General features: G+C 40.7%; 3 protein-coding genes across 10 annotated transcripts in view; 2 read left to right on the top strand and 1 right to left on the bottom strand.

The window, feature by feature from the left end:
- LOC129173933 (RNA-binding Raly-like protein) overlaps positions 1 to 11,821 on the top strand; it is a 170,774-nt gene extending 158,953 nt beyond the window's left edge. For 6 of the 7 annotated variants that reach the window (XM_054765317.1, XM_054765319.1, XM_054765316.1 and 3 more), the window contains 5 exons: positions 2,715 to 2,899; positions 5,822 to 5,938; positions 6,205 to 6,389; positions 8,587 to 8,625; positions 10,700 to 11,821. In XM_054765317.1, the coding sequence (XP_054621292.1) occupies positions 2,715 to 2,899; positions 5,822 to 5,938; positions 6,205 to 6,389; positions 8,587 to 8,619 (520 nt within the window). In that variant the 3' untranslated portion in view covers positions 8,620 to 8,625; positions 10,700 to 11,821. The remainder of the gene's footprint in view (positions 1 to 2,714; positions 2,900 to 5,821; positions 5,939 to 6,204; positions 6,390 to 8,586; positions 8,626 to 10,699) is intronic. The other variant, XM_054765321.1, reaches the window with a different exon arrangement.
- A 96-nt stretch (positions 11,822 to 11,917) lies between these two features.
- On the top strand, positions 11,918 to 19,658 carry LOC129173890 (ATP synthase subunit a-like). The gene is made up of 2 exons (XM_054765202.1): positions 11,918 to 16,862; positions 19,384 to 19,658. The coding sequence occupies exon 1, from the start codon at positions 13,352 to 13,354 to the stop codon at positions 14,567 to 14,569; it is 1,218 nt and encodes a 405-aa protein (XP_054621177.1). The 5' UTR covers positions 11,918 to 13,351; the 3' UTR covers positions 14,570 to 16,862; positions 19,384 to 19,658.
- On the bottom strand, positions 19,253 to 21,254 carry rbis (ribosomal biogenesis factor). Of its 2 annotated transcripts, none has more exons than XM_054765210.1 (4): positions 21,150 to 21,254; positions 19,698 to 19,813; positions 19,515 to 19,631; positions 19,253 to 19,446 (listed from the first exon to the last, which is right to left on the bottom strand). In XM_054765210.1, the coding sequence occupies exons 2-4, from the start codon at positions 19,806 to 19,808 to the stop codon at positions 19,378 to 19,380; spliced, it is 297 nt and encodes a 98-aa protein (XP_054621185.1). In that variant the 5' UTR covers positions 19,809 to 19,813; positions 21,150 to 21,254; the 3' UTR covers positions 19,253 to 19,377. The 2 variants fall into 2 exon arrangements, with proteins under 2 accessions (XP_054621185.1, XP_054621184.1); XM_054765209.1 differs by lacking the exon at positions 21,150 to 21,254 and adding an exon at positions 20,115 to 20,212.
- Between the last annotated feature and the right edge of the window lie 43 nt (positions 21,255 to 21,297).

Consider the following 21,297-nt stretch of genomic DNA (forward strand, 5'->3'; position numbering starts at 1 on the left):
GACAATTTTTGACTTGTGTTTTTGCAGTAGGTCCTTAAAAACAGCAAAATACTGCTGTCCTACATATGATATTTGACTCGCATTTTTGCAGTGGATTCCGAAAAAGAGCATAGCACTCCTGTCATGTGAAGGATCTTTGACTATTTTTTTCAGCAGATTCCTAAAAACAGCACAGCACTCCTGTCATATAGAGGATTCGTAACTTGTATTTTTGAAGCACATTCCCAAAAACAGCAATCATATAGACAATCTTTGAGTAGCGTTTTTGAAGCAGATTCTTAAAAACAGCAACCATAGACAATTTTTGACTTGTGTTTTTGCAGTAGGTCCTTAAAAACAGCAAAATACTGCTGTCCTACATATGATATTTGACTAGCATTTTTGCAGTGGATTCCGAAAAAGAGCAGAGCACTCCTGTCATGTAATGGATCTTTGACTATTTTTTTCCAGCAGATTCCTAAAAACAGCACAGCACTCCTGTCATATAGAGGATTCGTAACTTGTATTTTTGAAGCACATTCCCAAAAACAGCAATCATATAGACAATCTTTGAGTAGCGTTTTTGAAGCAGATTCTTAAAAACAGCAACCATAGACAATTTTTGACTTGTGTTTTTGCAGTAGGTCCTTAAAAACAGCAAAATACTGCTGTCCTACATATGATATTTGACTAGCATTTTTGCAGTGGATTCTGAAAAAGAGCAGAGCACTCCTGTCATGTAATGGATCTTTGACTATTTTTTTCCAGCAGATTCCTAAAAACAGCACAGCGCTCCTGTCATAGAGGATTCGTAACTTGTATTTTTGAAGCACATTCCCAAAAACAGCAGTCATATGGACGATCTGTGGCTCGTGTTTGTGCAGTAGGTCCTTAAAAACAGCAAAAAAAATGCTTTTCTACAGATGATCTTTGACTAGCATTTTTGCAGTAGATTCCGAAATTCAGCAGAGCACTCCTGTCATGTAAAGGATCTTTGACTATTTTTGCAGCAGATTCCTGAAAATAGCACGGCACTCCTGTCATATAGAGGATCTTTAACTTGCATTTTTGAAGCACATTCCCAAAAACAGCAGTCATATAGACGATCTTTGACTGGTGTTTTTGCACTAGGTCCTTAAGAACAGCAAAATACTGCTGTCCGACAAAGGATATTTTTGCAGTAGATTCTGAAAAACAGCAGAGCACTCCCCTCACGCAGAGTGTCATTGACTATTTTTTTGGAGTAGATTGTAAAAAAAAAACAAAAAAACAGGACAGCTCTCCTGTCAAGTAGAGGATCTCTGACTGGGGTTTTTGCAGTAGGTCCTTATGAACTGCGGAACACCCGTCATAGTGGGAAAGAATCTTTGACTAGCATTTTTGCAATAGATTCAGAAGAACAGCACAGCACTCCTGTCATATCGAGGATTTGAGACTCGCGTTTCTGCATCCTTGAAAAAACAAAAGCCCCCCTTTCACATAGAGGATCTTTGACTGGTGATTCCTAAACACAGCAGTCTTTGACGAGTGTTTTTGCAGTCTGTCCTTAAAAACAGTAGAGTGCTCCTGTTATATAGAGGAGCTTTAGCAAGCGTTTTGAAGCAGATTCCTAAAAACAGTAGACTTTTTGGAGTAGGTTTTTGAAAACAGCAAAATGCTGCTGTCCTATAGAGGATCATTGACTAGTATTGTTGAAGCAGATTCCTTAAAAACAGTCGACATATAGACGGTCTTTGATTAGTGTTTTTGCAGTAGGTTCTTAAAAACGGCAAAATGCTGCTGTCATATAGACAGGATCTTTGGCCAGCGTTTTTTTCCTGTAGATTCCTAAAAACAGCAGAGCGTTCCTGTCATATAGAGGGTCTGGGACGAGCATTTTCTCATATCTGATTTGGAACGACTTCCCTCCATGCAGAAAGATGCAAATCCTGACTGTTGCTAAGCGACTGTTGGACAGTTTGCCCCCAAGGCGACAGACATAGCCATCTTAAGATATACAAATAACACAACACCACCATCTTCACGTGCATGTTAAAGCGGTACACACGCGAGAAGGTGGGGGCACTTGTTGTCCTCTCGTTTGTCCATCTGCAACCTGAGTGCTCGACTGCTATTATTTTTCCCCCGAAATGTCAGACTTGTGGAGAGCCATCATTCAGAGCGGGAGATGACGCCTTCAATTGACATTTAGTTCGCATCCTCGCTGTTAACCCAGGAGTGAGCAGCGTTTTGGCAAATGTGATGAAAATGTGCTCTAAATCGATGCTAACTGGACAGAAGTCTTGGGACACACTGCACCTGCTGGAAGCCAGTCCAATCTTCTGCAGCTATAATAGCTTCCACCTTTCTGGAAAGACTTTCCACAAGAATTTGGAGTTTGTGTCCATTTGTGGGGGTGAGAGGTCAGTCATATTGGACCTGCTTGTGTTCCTCCACACCAAACTCATCCAAGCATGCCTTCATATACCCTTATTTGTGCACTGGGATCAGAAAAAATGCCCTTCCCCAAACATGAGAACATCTGATTGTCCAAAATGTCTTGCTAAGATGAATTATTAAGATTGTGACTGATTCCTGAATTGATTGAGAGGTGTGTCCCAAGACATTTGTCCATAAAACATGTGTGGAAATGCACCAGTGGAGCAGATGATGAGGTGGTCTAGTGGATGAGAGTGCCCTGGACTGTGACCAATCCAGGTGAAGTGTTACATTCTAGCTTTCTCTCTCTCCTGGAGGCTTTTTGACTACCACGGCCGAGTGGCACCTCCTCCCAGAGCTGTGATCCCTTTGAAGCGCTCCAGGGTACTGGCTCCTTCCTCCCGCCGAGGGAAGACCTCCTTCCCCATCAAAACGTCCTCCTCTTCCTCATCGTCGTCCTCCAGACCTCCCACGTCCTCCTCCTCTTCAGCCGGCATAAAACGTGCGTACAATGCGGGGCGCTTTCTTTTTGTCAGGCTGCTTTTTCGTGAAAATTTGCAAACCCTTAATCGGTCTAATGGAATTTTTGTCCTTTTCAAAAGCTGACGGCTCAATGCAAATCTCCAAAACGTTGTCTCAGAGAGAAAAGCGGCAGCGTGATTCAGCTGTGCCATTTTTTAAAAAGCTATTTAATGCACTCCAGCGTCTCCTGCGTCGCAAAAGAGCGACACACCTGAAGTGCAAACACAAATATAATCCCAGCCAAGCGGCGCCTGGCATCCATCTGGCTCTGATTAACTGTCAACGCATCATAAAGCACCAAAGCAGTGGTGTTCAATGTTTGGCCTGGGGGCCATTTGTGGCCGGCAGCTCGTTTTTTGTTGGCCCGCAGCATAATTAAAAACACTGGCCTGTAAAAATGTAAAAATAATAAAAAAAAAGAAAACGGATTGGCCTCAATTTGAATATTGAATATGTAGGAATAATCCATCCATTCATTTTCTGTGCCGCTTGTCCTCACTAGGGTCGCAGGGGTTTGCTGGAACCTATCCCAGCTGACTTCATGGAACTGAAGCTGACTGAAGTAAATCCAATTAATCCATTCCAGACACAGAAAAAAAATGAACCAAAAATACATTTCATAGAGAATAATTCTAATTTTACAAGAGGACAACAAAGTGGGAGGATGGGAGGGGATGCCGTCTTTGTACTTCGTGATGAGTTCTTTCTTGAATTCAATACTGTTTCTCACCTCGCAACTTTCTTTGGCCCCATGGCGGTTTATTTAGCAGTCGCACGGGCAGTAAGTCAGCCGCACGTCGGGTACTTTGTCTGGTCATTCGATTCAGCAGAATGCTACACTACAGGGCAGGTGGACTAGTTTGTATATTATATGATAACAAAAAATGACCAAAAAAAATGTATTAAAAACCGAATCTTACACAAAACCCAGGACTGGAGAAAAAAAAAAAAGACTCAAAAAAATGTATTGGCTGATATAATATTTATATAATATTTGGATCATTACAAAATGTATTAATTAATGAAAATTGTACATGAAAATTGTACAATGTGTATGTAGTCAGCTGCTTAGCATATCTTGACCTACACTGGATTGCTTTTAGCGTGTTTTACAAATGTGGAGACTATCAAAGTGGCCCCCCACATCCTTTAATTTTCTGTATGCAGCCCTTCATGGAAAAGGTTCGGACACCCCTGTCTCAAAGTAAATAACGTGCCACTGGGTCTGGGTCAGCTGGATCATAATTGGCCACAGCGTTGGTCTCATTGTCGCCCGTCTCGCCCGGCGTTATCGTGGCTTGCAGCTTGCTTTGTTACAATGTTTTGGTTTTCCAGGCGACCAAAAAAACAGAGCCCAGACAATGAATCAAGTGCAATCTGTATGTTTTTTGTTTTTGTGCATTTGACCCTGTCAGCGCTGTAACAAATCACTTGCTCTCCAGGTCCCAAATAGAGGATGAGGTAGTAAAAAAAATAAAAAATAAAAAAGTGGGAAGCAGTCGAGCAATAAGTCACATTACATCACATCAGTCATTGTAATAGAAACATTTTATGGGTTTGGCTTTTGCCTTTTTGTAGGCTATGCAAGGAAACAGTGCTGTTAAAGTTTCCCTTTTTTGCAAAAGATACATTTCAAGCATGACTTTCACTTTGACACAAATTTTTTTTTTCTTTTGTGACAGCTGAAATATCTAAACAACGATACCACAACCACAAACAACACAAAAAAGCTCTCTCACTTCCTCCTTCCTGTCATGTGCGATTCTTCCATTGAACTGAGCTCTTATCAAATGCACTTCTGCCACCTTGTGGCCGTTTTTATGGCTTAAAAGTGCTCTGAAATGTTCATGCATCAGTGCAGAGTTGCATCATCGCCTCTTTTTGCCTCTCGCGCAAAAAAAACCCTGTAAAAGACATACAAATACGTTGTTGGGATCTGGCGTTCGGGATTATAAAAACGTACAAATATGTCTTTGATATTGAAAGATAGCGATGTTTGAACCGCAATGTAGCGAGGGACGACAACTGGCAACTGATATGACTGAATTCACTCATATTATGTTGTACAGCTAGCATGTACTCAGGGTTCCTACTCAAGTATGCGAAGTATTAGGGTTGTAAGAACAGTGAATTGATAGAATTCCGCTCGCTGGCTAACGCTGCTCAACTTACCTATCAATCAGTGGACATACTGTATGTGGACGCCCTTTCCAGCCTGTCCTGCGCATGACCGCTTTTACCCGTGTAGGCCTACTTTGAAATAAGTGACCACTGTTCCGAAAGTGTTGAGTGCTTGTTTTGTAAATGTCTTGCAACGTTTTTTGTCGCTTCCGGCCGCATATGAATCATATAGGCAAGCCGGCATTGTTGGCAGAGAAGACAAAGGAATCTATCGGTTCGTTTTCTTCTGAGGTGTTTATATTTTGGAGGGATATATTAATGGCTAGCTGACCACGGGGGGGAAAAGATGTCTCTGTCACGTCTCAATGAGCGCAGGCAGGCAAACACCGGCTTCCCTTCCCTCCCCTTCCCTGAGTCTGGACGAAAAGTATGAAATTTTGAAATGTCACACCTTGTGTATCGCGAATGTCTGTACACCACCTGACACGAACGTGGCCGCTCTTCAAATAGAGACATGGTGCCAAATAATCCAATGACTGTAAGCGGAAAGATAACAAGGTTTGTTGATGTTTTGACACGAGTGAGCGTAAGCGCCGCGGCACGGTGGGTGTAATAAGAGTGCTTAATCCTCAAATCGCACAGCAGAGAACAAAACCTTCCACTCGTCCAGATTGAGATGTGACGTTCCCCTCAGGAACGTGCCGGAATGTTGTTAAGGATGACGGGAGTGAGCGTGCGTGTGTGCACGATATGTGAAGCGTGTGGCCGCTGTGTTTCTCAGCAGTGAAGACGGACCAGCTGCAGACTATCAAACGGGAGCTGACACACATCAAGACCAAGATCGACTCTCTTCTGGGACGACTGGAGAAGATTGAGAAGCAGCAGCGAGTCGAGTCCGGTGAGGGTGCGGGGGAAGGGTAATGAAGTATAAGTTGTGATGTATTGATTAGTCTCGATTAGTTCATTGGGGAAATGAATTGATGTCGTATGGGCGTTTCTCACAAACAGCAAACTCGTTTGCAGTGAATCAACAGCGCCTCAGCTGGTCACAGCCCTGTAGTGCACTCCATTACGCCTCAGATGCTGCAAGACGCGTTTCATCCACAATAATTTAGATTAAAACGATTCCTATCTTTAGTTACAGTCCTTAAACCTCCCTTTCAGAAGCTCAGAGGAAGTACGAGGACAACTGTGACTCGCTGCATGACGAGTCCGTGTCAGAGGCGGCGGAGAACTCCGGCGAGGAGGCCGGCGAAGGCGCGCTGGACGTGGAGGCCGGCGAGATGAGCGACGCCGCTGAGGACGACTACGAGGAGGAGGAGGATGAGGAGGGTGGCAGCCAGCATCTGGTAAGAGCCATCACTTGATGGTGGAGTGGTGGGGGGGGGTGGAGAGCAAGGAAGATCTCAAGAGGCGGTCTTCTTTGTCTCCTCAAAGTTAATTTGGCCGAATTATTCATGGCCGCACAGCTTAGAGCGCGAGAGAGACGCTTCACGTGGGTCGGAAGTCGAGGGCGCATGGACTGACACTTCCTCCCTGTCGACCTCACATCAAACAGGCTCTCACAGTCGGCACACACGCACAGTTGGAGTCTGTAATTGAAGGGCTGAAGCAAGGCCTGCTGTGAGGGGTGAGATGGAGGATGAACGGACCCATAAGAGGCTCACCTTTTCACTTTTGAAAACTTTAACAACACAACAACAACAGCACTCGGGTATCTCATTGAAAGTAGCGTAAATGCTGCTGTGCCGTGCGGTGCACTTGTTGATAAACGACCACACAAGATGGCAGCGGCTGCATTTCAGGCATCACGAGTGGTCAGCATCTCAGCAGCTTTATCCACCTCTGCGTGCGCTTTAAAATGTTGCTACTCAGCTGTTGGTGGAAGTTACAGGTGTCGTACTGAACTAATCAGCGCTACTAATGCTGGCTGAGCAGCTCCTGAGAGCTTTTACAACATTGGTTCTGTCTCTGCTGTATTGTGTACATATACATGATCGTAAATGTGGTCAAAGAGAGCTACGGTTTCCTTTCCACGTTTTCATGCACTCCATATTCTGAATTATCCAAGTTAAAACGTTAAGTCACGCGGAATACTGAAAAATCCAAAGATGCATGGGGCCACTTTGATATTCTTTTATTTTTTTTTTTATTTTGTCAAAATGCGAAGAAAAATCTATTTTAGCGATAAACGAGAGACGTGAATACATGAAATAAAACCCCTGTAGTAACTAACTTTTACACTGCTGTTATTCTTTGTTTACATCACATTGCACAGGCTACGGCATCACTGCAGGAACGTAGCAGGCGGCGGCCACTAGCAGAGAAAGCTACCGAGCTAACTAGTCAGCCTGTCCAATTTACTTATTCTAAAGTTAAGAAAGTGATTCAAACGGAGTGGGGAAGAAGGACAAAGAAGACAAAAACTTACCACTTCCACACACAATGGGAGGAGTACCTTCCTTTTTGGTAACGACAGATTCCATGGTTATTTGTATATTTCAGTTGGAAATCACACAAAAGGGTAACAAAAGGCCTTAAATGTAGTCTTCTGAGATATAAATGACAACTATTCCTCGTTTCCCTGACAACGTGGACGATTGTCTACCACTCTAAAGCGTCTTCATAAATTGGAGAATCAGCTCGAATATTCAAAGTTTCGATCATTTGATATACGTGGATTCAGAATGAGCGTCAGTCACAATAGCGACACAAAAGACACTTTCTTGTGTCACCATGGGGCTAAACTGCACATCGTTAGGCTAGCTTCATAAGCACAACAAGTGTATATACACATATACAGTGTGTATATACTGTACATATGTGTGTATACATTCACAAACGTCAATGTGCAATCATTTGGCTTTTGCCTAAGATATTTTTAAACTGTATTTTCATTGCTTCTTTTCATTCATACTTTATTATTCTATTTTATTTATACCTGTTACCATTGCATGCTTTGCCGCTATTGCCACTACTGTCTTGTGTGCGGTGTTACGGCTAGTGGAACCTGCCCACGGGATAAATTCACTTTTATCTAATCTAATCTAATCTCAAAAGAGCAACAGAAAAAGAGATTAGGAATGTTTGTGTGATTAACGCAACTTTCCGTTTGAGTCAAGCAAGTTTTCCTAGCTCCTGATGTTGTCTCACTAGCACCCTCTTTGGCTAAATGCTGCTATTACAAGCCAAGCTGGGTAGACTGCTAGCTAGTTTTAGGGGGCGAATGCTACAAAATGTCACCCGGCACGCTTATAAATTTTAGTTTGATAGCTGTGGCCTTTAAAGCCTTGATAAAAAGTGTCTTTTTCTTTTTGTTTATTTCAGGTGCTTTGTCAAAGTCAAACATTAAAGCAGTAATCTGCGGCTTGGGGTATTTATTTGCCATCTGCCTGCTGAGTGTGAAAGCTGATGAGGGATGCTTTAGGGACGGTTTTAGAGATGCATTTTTTTCCTGAACGTTGCATCGACCGTGATAAGTAAACAACCTTCAGCCGTGTGTTCCTGTTTTTCACTTCCCAACGCTTCCTCTTCTTTTCTTTTCAGACAGAGAACCACATTTCGGATATTGACAACTGAGATGAGGTAAGCGGATTGCTTTGCAAACTCAAGTGTCTCTCCAGCTTCATATCCGCTCGACTGTTTCTCTAAAGGTGCTTTAATGAGTTACGAGCCGCGTGACATTTGGTAGTGCAATAAAGCCACCAGTTAAGAGAGAGGTGTTCTCTATTTTTTTGGTTGATATATGAAGACATGACAGGTAGGCTGCTGAAGGGAGACAAATGCCTTTTAAAAATGAAGCTGTAATAACATTCCAGTGGGCCTCAGCTTGACGTGAACATTTTATCTCAGTGGAATATGATATGAAAAACAGTTGGGCTATTGTTAGCATGGCTTAGCTACGTAAGAAAAAGCTCTTATTTAGAGTAGTCTTTTGGTTGTTAGTCGAACCGTAACCCTAAACCTAATCCTAACACTAACCCTAGCCTCATTTTAGCCGACGACAGTACAAGAAACTGCTCACATTTCATCATTTGACTGTGGTTAGCCTAGCTTTGCTTGGCCAATACAAATAAACAGGCCGAATGTAGTCATTTGATTATTGTTAGCATAGCGTAGCTTTCAGTATACAAGAAACATGTCACACATAGCATAACTTAGCCTAACGTCACTTAGTTATTGCTAGCTTCGCTTCACATATCTTAACAGTCGCTAAACAAAAACAGATCGTGTTTCATCGTTTGGTGATTATTAGCTTAGCCTTGTCAATGCGCGAAACTGCTCACACTTAGTTATTTGATTGTGGTTAGCCTAGCGCGGCTTAGCCAATACAGGTCGAATTTAGTCACCCGATTACTGTTAGCATAGCTTAGGTTTAAGGATACCAGCAATACCCAGTTATTTTATTTGAACTCATTCAATACCAAAGACGTATTTGTACGTTTTTATCATCCCTAACGCCCGATCCCTTTTACGTTTTTTTGCGTGAGAGGCAAAAAGAGGCGATGACGCGACTCTCTGCTAATGTATTTCACTTCAGAGGACTTTTAAGACATAAAAACGGCCACAAGGTGGCAGAAGTGCATTGGATAAGAGCTCGGCAGAGATCGAGCGAACGGAAAATCACCAATGGTAGGGAATTTGTAATGCTTGCACACACATATTTCAGTTCCTTGAAAATTGTAAATAGTTCATGGTGTTGTATCTGTAAATAAATTGTTATTGTGATGTAAAACAACCTCTTTTTGTGTTGTTTATGCTGTGGTATGGTTGTTTAGATATTTGAGCTGTCACAAAAGGCACCCTTTTTTTAGTTGGGAACTGATATTTTCCTGAAACTTACCTATGTTCTACTGCTGATGACTAAAGAACGGAAGACGATAGAAGCAAACTTTTTTTTTTCGGATGAAAGACAAGAGTCCAATCTTTCTTTTGGTAGGTTCCATGTTTATACAGCTATAGAACACAATATTCTGTGTGCCTTGAAAGACCAGTCAAAATCGTCTAAAATGGCCGCTCCTGAAGGGGTCGTCTTTTGAAAAATGGCAGGGATTGAATGCGTTAATAAGAATTTTTAAAAAAACAACATAGTAATAGCTGTTTGTTGTTCATAATTTATCACACATCATCCATCCATAATGTGCTCAGTCAATCTCTCAGTTATTGTTGGCTTAGCTTTGCTTAGCCAAGACATTAAACAGGTGTATTCATTTGATTACTCTTAGCATAGCTTAGATTTGAGTATGCCAGCAATACAGTTAGCTTACCTTAATTATCTTCACATTAGTTAGTTAGGTCATTTCATTATTCATAGCTTATTTTATCTTAGCTTAATTTAGACAAACTAAAAACGTCCTCGCCCATCAGCTTCCTCATCCTTGACAAGCTCCTGTTCCGCTCCAGCTTCCCATTCCCTTTTCGCTTTTTTAAAATTCTACCAGCAGCCTCCTCCTCCCCGCAAATCCCCAAGTCAAGGTCGCGGGAGAAAGTGTGAGAAATGTTTTCCCGGCGGGCCGACTGGAGACGAACCTCAATAAGTCGTGTCCGGCGGGATTAGCGAGTGGCGTGGATATTTTGCAAGGCTAATCCTCGTCAGATTAACAGCGGTCTAAATGGCTATCGTGTCTCCTATGATGTGTTTTCTCTTTCCTCGCTTCAGGGAACTGTCGAAAATTCATCATTCCCTTCGTGAGGCGGGAACAGAGAGGTTCAGCGAGGTATCCAGATTTATGGACTCGGAAGAGATGCCGACGACAAGTGGGCAGCAAATGTGACGTATGTAAAAAAAACAAAAAAAGGAAAAAAAAAAAGCCTTTTTTTTTACTTGCTGTGCTGTTATTGTATCCAACGAGGATACTTGGCATCTTTTACGTGGTTTTGTGTACGCGGAACACCGGGCACTGTTTTATTTATTGACATTTTGTGTGTTTACATCATCTCAACGTGCACTCAAAAGCTTTCATCTGAAGCTGCAATTTAACAACTTGGCTACCAGGTGGAGCATCCATGCCCCAATGCAGGGGTGTCCAAACTTCTTCCACCGAGGGCTGCATACTTAAAAATGAAAAGATGCGAGGGTCCACTCATATTTGACATTTTCTAAACCCACCCAATATATGTGTACTGTATATATAAAGATAAAAAGTTATATATATAATTATATATATATATTTATATATATAATATAAGTTATATGTATATACGCACGGTGGCCGAGTGGTTAGCATGTTGGCCACACAGTCTGGGGATCGGGAAGATCTGGGTTTGAATCTCCGTTGGGCATTTCTGTGTGGAGTTTGCATGTTCTCCCCGTGCGTGTGTGGGTTTTCTCCGAGTACTCCGGTTTCCTCCCACATTCCAAAAACATGCATGTTAGCTTAATTGGCGACTCTAAATTGTCCATAGGTATGAATGTGAGTGTGAATGGTTGTTTGTCTATATGTGCCCTGCCGTTGGCTGACAACCAGTCCAGGGTGTACCCCGCCTCTCGCCCGAAGTCAGCTGGGATAGGCTCCAGCATACCCGCAACCCTAATGACGATAAGCGGCATAGAAGATGGATGGATGGATGTTATGTGCGGATTTCTTTTTCATTTCTTCATTTTTTGCTGTTGTTTTTTTTTTATTGACAAATATTTCAACTTTTTCACGCATACTTTTTTTCTGTGAATATTATGACTTTATTCGCATAATATTTTGACTTTATTCTTTAATATTAGAACTTTTTTCCAACCCAACTTTCCAAAAACTGCAACTTTATTCTTTGTTTTGCTTGATTATATTACAACTTTTAATATATATATATATATATATATATATATATATATATATATATATATATATATATATATATATATTTTTTTTTTTTTTATTTTTTTTTTTTTTTTTTTTTAACTTCATGCTTTTTGTAAGATTACAGCTTTTTTTCTCTTAATCTGACTTTATGACTTAATGCTCGGAAAATTAAAAAAAAAAAAAAACAATGCAAAATTGCTGTTCTTTTTTCCATTTTTGCAGTTTTATGTTGTTTTTTTTAATACATTTTTTAGGGGGGAGAGCCACAGGCCACCAAATTACTGCTCTTTTTTTTCCATTTTAGCAGTTTTATGTTGTTGTTTTTTTTCATTAATTTTTTTTTGGGGGGGGGGCACAGGCCACCAAATGACTGCTCTTTTTTTTTTAACATTTTTCTGTTTTATACATTTTCTCTTTTTTAAATTTAATACATTTATTTAGAGTGTGCTGAGGACCAATAAAAAAAACGCCGTGGGCCACAAATGGCTTCCGGGCCGCACTTTGGACACCCCTGCCGTAAGAGGACATTGATCCACTTGTGTACCTTGTGGTCATGGACAACCTTATGAACCGTTTTTCCTTTTGCGAGAACATTTTTTATTTAACGCCGCTGAATCCCGATGTAACGGACATATGTGATGAGCTAATTCCCGATTTGGATCAGATGGAGAGCTGTGTCTGTTCATTATGCCGATACCCCACCCCGTTGTTGTCATCACTTCCAGCTCTTGGGTGTACTGGCCCTTTAAATCCAACATCAGCAAGATGATGTGTCATAATGGACTCATTATTTATTTTGAATATTGTGGGGGGAAAAAAAATCGTATTAATTCCATTTTAAGTGGAAGAGTGGTCATTATTCCATTTTTGGCTCAACATCCTCTCCCTGTGTAAGTAGTGGTTACCATGGAAACAGCAGCGAGACTCGACCTTCAGTCAACAAGAGTATAAGACAGTGTGTGCGCGTGCGCGACTTCGGGCCTTGTTAGAGACGCAAAAACTGTTGTATAGAGAAGAAAAACAAAACAAATGTACATTTTTTTGTATAAATATTTTTATCAAAAGGCATGTTTAATGTAACTTTGTACTTTGAGTTGATGTACAAAACAAAGAAGAAGAAGAAGGTTGTGGCATATGACGAGCGCTGTCAGGCCAGACAGATCATTCAGCCATTGTGTATATAACAACTTGTGTTCCTATGATTCAATAAAGTTTGTGTCACGTTTAATTAAACCCGCGTTTTCATAGTGTAACACTTTCAGGGTTCCCTTGACAAAACACACACCGCCACCCACTGGCACGGGGCTGCACTGCGGAAATGCTGAGACACGAGCGAGTACAGTGTTACCTCGTTTAACGCGGGGTTACGTTCCAAAAAATACCCGTGTTAAGTGAAATCCGTGTAGTAGAAGTTGATATTTTTTTCATTTTTTATTTATGTTTTTACGTTCAGTATATATTTTTTTGTTTTCAGGATTTGTTGTTTTGTTTAGAGGATGTTTTTTCATTAATTATATATGTTTTTTTGTTTACAGTGCATGTTTTTTCGTTTACAGGATTTTTTTGTTTATTATATTTTTTTGTTTACAGTATATGTTTTTTTGTTTATTATGTTTTTTTGTTTACAGGATATGTTTTTTCATTTATTATATATGTTTTCTTGTTTACAGTGCATGTTTTTTCATTTACAGGATTTTTTTTATGTTTTTTTGTTTACAGTATGTTTTTTGTTTAGAGGATATGTTTTTTTGTTTATTTTTTTGTTTATTATGTTTTTTTGTTTACAATATATGTTTTTTGTTTACAAGATATGTTTTTTTTGTTTATTATGTTTTTTGTTTACAGGATATGTTTTTTCATTTATTATATATGTTTTCTTGTTTACAGTGCATGTTTTTTTGTTTACAGGATTTTTTTTGTTATGTTTTTTTGTTTACAGTATATGTTTTTTTTGTTTATTATGTTTTTTGTTAAATGTTTTTGTTTACAGGATATGTTTTTTTGTTTACAAGATTTTTTTTTGTTTATTATATGTTTTTTTGTTTACAGGATATGTTTTTTCATTTATTATATGTTTTTGTTTACAAGATATGTTTTTTTGTTTATTATTTTTTTTTGTTTACAGGATATGTTTTTTTGTTTATTTATTTTTTTTTACAGGATATGTTTTTTCATTTATATATGTTTTTTGTTTACAAGATGTTTTTTTTGTTTTTTATATGTTTTTTGGTTACAGTATATGTTTTTTGTTTATAAGATGTTTTTTTGTTTATTATATGTTTGTTTTGTTTACAGGATATGTTTTTTCATTTATTATATGTTTTTTGTTTACAAGATATGTTTATTTGTTTACAGTATATTTTTTTTGTTTACAGGATATGTTTTTTTGTTTATTATATGTTTTTTTGTTTACAGTATATGTTTTTTTGTTTTTTATGTTTTTTTGTTTACAGTATATGTTTTTTGTTTACAAGATATGTTTTTGTTTATTATGTGTTTTTTTGTTTACAGTATATGTTTTTGTTTACAAGATATGTTTTTGTTTATTATGTGTTTTTTTGTTTACAGTATATGTTTTTGTTTACAAGATATGTTTTTTTGTTTATGTGGGGTTTTTTTGTTTACAGTATATGTTTTTTCATTTATTATATATGCTTTTTGTTTATATTGCATGTTTTTTCGTTAACAGGATATGGTTTTTTTTTTCGTTTATTACATGTGTTTTAAGGCTGTAAAACCCCTCACCACACACTTTATCCACTTTTCTCAGGCATGAGAAAATATATATGTTGCACATAGAGGGCTTTAAAAGTGCGGATCACACCTCGGTCCGTGGGCTGAATCAGCCATGTCGTGTTTCCAAAACCAGCCTGTCTCATCCATATGAAAAACGTGTTCAGGCTTGTATCCCCCTTCCTCCATGACGGCTTCAAATTTGCTCATGTTTGCGGCCTCTCGGTGGTCTTGCTGCGGACAGTTATAGCCCTTTTTGCATCCTTGTTCAAATGTGCTGCTGCTGTTGTCCTGATGTTATTTTCCTCCTTCTTTATGCTACGAACCCAAGATTCATTTATTCCGTAATGGCGCCTCGCCTTTGACATTAGCGTTAGCACTGCTGTACTGTGCTTTAGCACGGGCACACACATTAACTATGCTGAGCGTTGAAAAACATCAAGAGTCGGTAGCGAGACGAGCGTCCACATTCACGCCATTGTGTCAAAAAAAGCATGCTGAGAGACGAGCGTTGACACTGATGCCGTATTGATGAGCATTGATGTGACTACTGAGCGTCACAAATGGTGGAATGCAGCGTTGACGCCACAGCGCTACACTACTGTACGTCAAAAACGCCACAATGCGCAGACACACGCTCATCCTGTTGTCTGCGAAGAGGAAGTAGCAAGACAAGCGTTCCAGTTCATGTCATTGGGTCAAAAAGGTATGCTGGGAGATGAGCATTCACACTCAGCTGGGAAGCTGTGCATCAAAAACTGCAGAATGCCGTTCCAAGCCTTTATGAGCATTAAAGTTGTGCCACACGCACTTCGTCAGCATCGGGGGGTTGCAGCCTCGTTATTTGGCGAGCCGTGCTTCTCACTGCTGCTACAAAAATGGATGGAAGATCAGCACAGAACGTTTTGGGGTAAAACCCAATGTAAAAGAGAGTTTTCTCATTTAAAGCGGCGGGAGAAGCAACCAGAATGTTCCTCTCTGGGGCTCCCAAGTTGATTACGCACCCTCGTCACCCCAGCTTGGTGGCGGCCATTTTGTCATGCAAGGCTGTCCTTTAATAGAAACACAGATCAATATTCCATTGGGCTGGGAATGAGGTTGGGATGGAGGACGGCGGCAAATTCATTTTATTCTCCGCCGAGTGTGATAGGGCTTGATGGAACGTTTGCGAAGAGTACAGTTAGACATCATCTCCCACTTGTGTAGTTCACATTCGTACAATTCATTTTGATCCAACTACTTTAATTAAGGCCCTTAATTGCCTGGTGACCAACTATAGTATCGGAGCAGGAGTGTGTGTGTGTGTGTGTGTGTGTGTGTGTGTGTGTGTGTGTGTGTGTGTGTGTGTGTGTGTGTGTGAATGCTTCACAATCCAACACAAAGCAAATAGGAGCAGCTGTGTGCAGTCATGCCACTCACGCTGCAGCCTAATGGTGTGTTGCAGACCCTGCCGGTCCTCATTAACCCCACGCTGTTACCTTCCTTTTATCTTGACTGTGGAGAAATTGCTTCTAACGGGTAGCAGAGGGATTATGTCTCCCAAATTACCACACAAAAAGTCCATCAACAGGGTGGATCAACCTAAAACCTGACACAAAAACACACTTTTTGAATGGACTTAGTGCCGAGAGGCCAGCATTTGCACGAGTTCTACTGTGCAAACATAGGATAGAAGCAGCGGGACATGCACGCACATCTTAATGTGCGTTGAGAAAGACGCGACACGCTTGCAAGTGTTCTTAAATGACTCTGCTCGTGCCGGGAGACGAGCATTCACTTTCATGGTCGCGGCCATACTGCAGCCCATCCCGGCCGACTTCGGGCGAGAGGCGGGGCACATCCCGGACGACTGGTCGCCATTCAATCGCAGGTCTCTTAGCATTAGCACATGAATTAGTTTTTCACACGTGAATACTCGTCTCTCGGCATCCAGTACATACACATCTGACGTAGAATAACATTCGTGATTCTGTCTCATATTCTTCACGTAGAGTAGCGATTGGGTGTTGAATAATTACTTTTTGATGAATAGCATTCATGTAAATGCTCATCTGTCGGCACGCATGCTCCCTCCGGGGGATTTGGCGGCGCATGGCAGGGATGAATGCCGCGAGCAACGACAGCGGCAACTGTGCAGCTTGTAAAATGTCAGATGAAATGATGGTGCAACCTTTTGGAAAGGTTAGCCATAACAAGGGTGGATGCTGTATCACCCCGACAGAAAAGTGAGGATGAAGACATCCGAGGAAGAAGCGAATGTGCCGGCCATCGCTAAATGATGTTCTCTGCCCGGTGGTAGGTAATATTATTACATTTGGCAACACAGCTGCTGGGGCTAATGTGGGCGGAGCCAGCAAAGCTCTCATATTGGGAGTTAACGATGTTATAAACGAAGGCATGCGGTGTGATGGATTGGGGGGGGAAACATCCGTACGTCAATTTACCACTTTGTGTCCAGATGTCTTCAAGCAGATAACGTTTATACTCAATTTTAGCGGCATACAGCATTAGCCTGAGAAGCTAACACAGGTGGCAGCCATTGTTCACGTTTGTTATGAATCTTCCTCACTAAGAAATTATCATGATCAAATGTGTGTTTGTTTTTACCTTTCGCTTGATATTGAGACAATTTTTAACTATACGATAGATAAACTTGATCAAATGTCCTCTTTATACATTATATTTCTTCGAGCTGCCAAGCTAGCTAGATGCTAACTAGCTACAGCTATTATCTTAAACTTTCATGATAAAGGCATCAAAAATGCTACATAAACAAAAACGTAACCACAATTCTTAAAAACTAGTCCCAAACTTCATGAACTGATGGTTCACGTGTCATCGACAGTTTTGGGGAATCTGGAGTTTAATGAAATTGTTTTTGTTTAACTCTCAGGGCATTCAATCGATGGCAACTGGACTGTTGCTTGTCTTAAAGACAGCTCTGGTCTAGTTCATGCACAAAGACTAGGTGGGACACACACCAGTCAGACTAGATAGGACAGCTCTAGTCTGGAGGCTAGACGTAGTGAGCAGGATTACTATTGGAACAACACATCTTCAGGAGGGTAAAACTAACCTGTCTCACGAGGGTCTCGTCTGGAGACTAGAGCTGTCCTATCTAGTCTGACAGGTGTGTGTCCCACCTAGTCTTTGAGCATGAACTGATGAAGACCGCTCAGATGAGAGGCAAAACGTCTTCTGAGACAACCTGAAGAGTCCGGTTGCGATCAATTGAATTCCCTGACAATACAAGGACGTGGATGAACGACAATGTTCACAAGCGTGTTGGTTTCATTTTTGTTCCACACATACGTTATAATCTTAAAAACTGTTTGCGAATCCGTAGTTTGATCCCGCACGTACCAATTCTCGTCCAAGTCTTCCCTCCGGATGGTTTCTAAATGTGCTTTTAATGGGGATATTCAAATTCATGTTGCCCAAATCCAGCCAAATGAATCTTTTATGTGCCGAGACGCTAGGGTGCGCATTTTACATTACATCCAAATGTGTCAACAATACATTCAATTTGGACCAAAATCACTCTCTCTCTCTCTCTCTCTTAGTGCTGCACAACCTTTAACAAACGTGACATTCTACCTTGAGTTGGATCAAAAATAACATTTTTACCTTGTTGTTTAATGCTTAGAGTCAAGAATGAGTACCTTTTTGGGATGCGAGTGCAACATTTACCACAGCAGAAAGCCATTAATCCACAGAATACCTGAGTCGGTGAATTGGGGGGCAAAAACACCCTTCGTTTTGCCTTCAAATGGTAGAATGGATGTGTGGGAGTGAATGGACACACACTCCTAACGAGTGATGTTTAGTTGTGTCGCAGTGAGACGTGTTGGAGGAGGGAGGGTGACATGCTTCAATAGGCCCTCCATCCCTCATTGGGATTCTGGAAGCTTTCTCCAATGTACACAGTTCGCCATCATGAATGTGGATAAGCCTGCCCACAGCACCACCCTGTGGACATTGACGAGTATTGCAGTCAGCTTCAGTCAAACCCACCCAAACGGTATACTGCACCACTGTGCCGTTATGTCGAATTATTTTATTATCATTTTAGGACTGCAAGCTTTTTAAATTTCATTTTTTTGTACGATTTAGTGAGTCAATTATTCTGCCATATTAAAATAATGGAGCTTTTTTCAAACATAGATAACACAAAATGACAGCTATGTTGAAGTCATTGGGTTCTTCCTTATTTCTATTACCAAAGTAAGCTTTCCCAGCACTTTAGACTTCCAAATAAGGAGCGTTATTGGAATAAATTTGATTAAAAAGAAGCAAAATGATGTTTCCTTGTAGTAGCATGACAAGAAATGATTGGAAAACTGAAGTTCGAGTACAGGTTTTCCATGATTTCCTGTTCTAGGCAAACTATTTAGTCATCCGTAGGGTTGGAAAAGAAACCTAAGCTTTTCATTTTGCTGTCAGGTAGCTGCAGGATTTGATGCGCAACAAACCTCTCACACAAACGTGTGCTTTATCATAGGGTTCAGGTATCTGCAGGATCCTTTTACACATTTTATTCAACCTCTTGGGTCATGTGTTTTTCCAAAATATATGCTTTTCTTTCTGTTTGGCTGCGGTTAAGTCGTACATTGCAAGAGACGGCCATTTGCCTGATTAATTCCGCTCACATGTCGTATTTTAACACCACCACAAATATGCGTATGTTATAAAATCAAGTGTCTTTATTTGAAAAATCATATACTGTGTTTGTTGTCCATCAATAAATAAGCAAAAATGCTATAATATGTCATGCGCTAACTATTAATAGTCTCGTTTTATTGATCACACATCACAGCTGAGAGAAGAGCTGAGCAGCGTTGTCAACATTCACGGATTCCTTTGGCGGCTCTCTGACAATCTAAGAGAGAAGACAGTTGAGAAGTTGAGATCAACACATATGACCTGACGAGCTCATCATGATCTCACCAGCGTTTGTGTTTTTGGTTCTGGAGCCACACTTTTGGAAACATTCGTCACATCCCTCTGGACCTCGGAGAAGATCTGATTGAGGTTCTCCACCTTCTCGTTCTTCACCGCGTTGATCTGTGGAGACACGGGTTACACTGGAGCACGGGCAAGATTTAATATAGCAATCATAAATAAGCTTACATGTTTGAGCGATGTCCTCACAGGTTTTGCTTTGTTTTTGGCCTTCAGGTGCTGGTTGGCCACTTGGAAGACATTTGTCTGTTTTTTGCCCTTTTGCTTGTTTTTGCCCATGTTATCTGGTTGGTGAGTAAATCAGTCGTTATTCAGGAATATTAACATATTCTAGTGACACAACGTGGATTTTATTGAGGATGTACACTACACAGCTTTTTAAACACAAATACAAGTATATAACATGATATTCCAGGAAACACGTGAAGGACTAATGCTACATGCTAACGCTCATGTGACTGCATGTTATTTCGTCTTTTATCGACCAAAGCTGGTAATTATTTAACTGTCACTGGTGCGAGAGAGCATTTAACTGCGCTCTAGTTGTGCATTTAGAAAGAATTCGAGATGAAGCACTCTACGTACCTGTCGGCGTGTGCACGTTGTTTCGTGTTTGTGTTCCGGAGTGCTAAGCGGCCATTGTTGATGACGTCATCGACACGAGACCCTCAGGAGGATTTCTAGCACGGTGAGTCCTTTTGTTTCTCTTATAAATTACAGTTTGTAAAAAGGTTAACAAGCTGGCTTTTTATGTCAATTTCTACTAGAAAGAAGTAGCTGTCACAATATGTTCGCGGAATATGGTTTTATCTTTCAAAGCATAAACGATATACTGGTATTATTTTGAAACCCGTATTGGAGGGGCAGTACAATTGCCGTCATTTCATTAGATTCTAATGCATATGATTTGACTTTTAACGAACCTTTTTGTATTTCCAATTAAATTAATTTGCCTTAAAATAAATAGTTATTCCTGTTATTTGAAGTTGAGATATACTTTAGGATAGGCGTTTCACATTATCGCGCTGAGGAAGTTGAGATCGATGACTTCCTGTTCGGGTGCGCATCAAAATAAAGGCTCGTTTTTGCACAACCACGTAAAAAATGTTGATGTATTCATTATTAGACTGAATAAGTATGTAAGTACAGTTAATTTAAGACATGTTAATTATATGTGAAACATTGTGTTATTTTATACAATTTTACTACAGTTATTTTACTCTTTCCTATAAGCCTTGTGATTTTCATCATCCGCCGGCAGGTGTCACTGTAGCACCACCACACCGTATGGCTTATGCGTTCACTCGCTGCAACCTATATAATTTCCGCTGTGCTTGAACGTCACGGCTTTGAAGCCCATAATTAATCAAAGAATGGAGTTTCTTCACCTCTGCAAACATCTATTTCACTCGGACAGCTTTATTCCCCGCGCGCTGACAGCACTTGGAGACCTATTATTGTGGATCTACTCCATTTAAAGGCACGTAGGTGGTGCAGTATACGTATTCAGAGAGCAGAGAGACGCCGTCATAAAGGAGGTGGAAGCCGAACCATTCTGTCATGCAGAACCGTGTAGTTCGGATATGGGTGCAAGATTAACGAATGATTGCATGGAAGTACCTCCATTATTGCAGCATTTTGTGGGCTTGGGTTGGGTGTCCACAGTGGATTTGTTGTAGGAGACAGAGAGCTATATTGATCCACTGCATCCAGACTCCTCCCGGTCCTCGCTGAGTGGGCTCAGCTCCGGTCCTCCGTATTTATAAGG

This window comes from Dunckerocampus dactyliophorus, chromosome 21, assembly GCF_027744805.1.
Source record: "Dunckerocampus dactyliophorus isolate RoL2022-P2 chromosome 21, RoL_Ddac_1.1, whole genome shotgun sequence".
NCBI classification, from domain to species: domain Eukaryota; kingdom Metazoa; phylum Chordata; class Actinopteri; order Syngnathiformes; family Syngnathidae; genus Dunckerocampus; species Dunckerocampus dactyliophorus.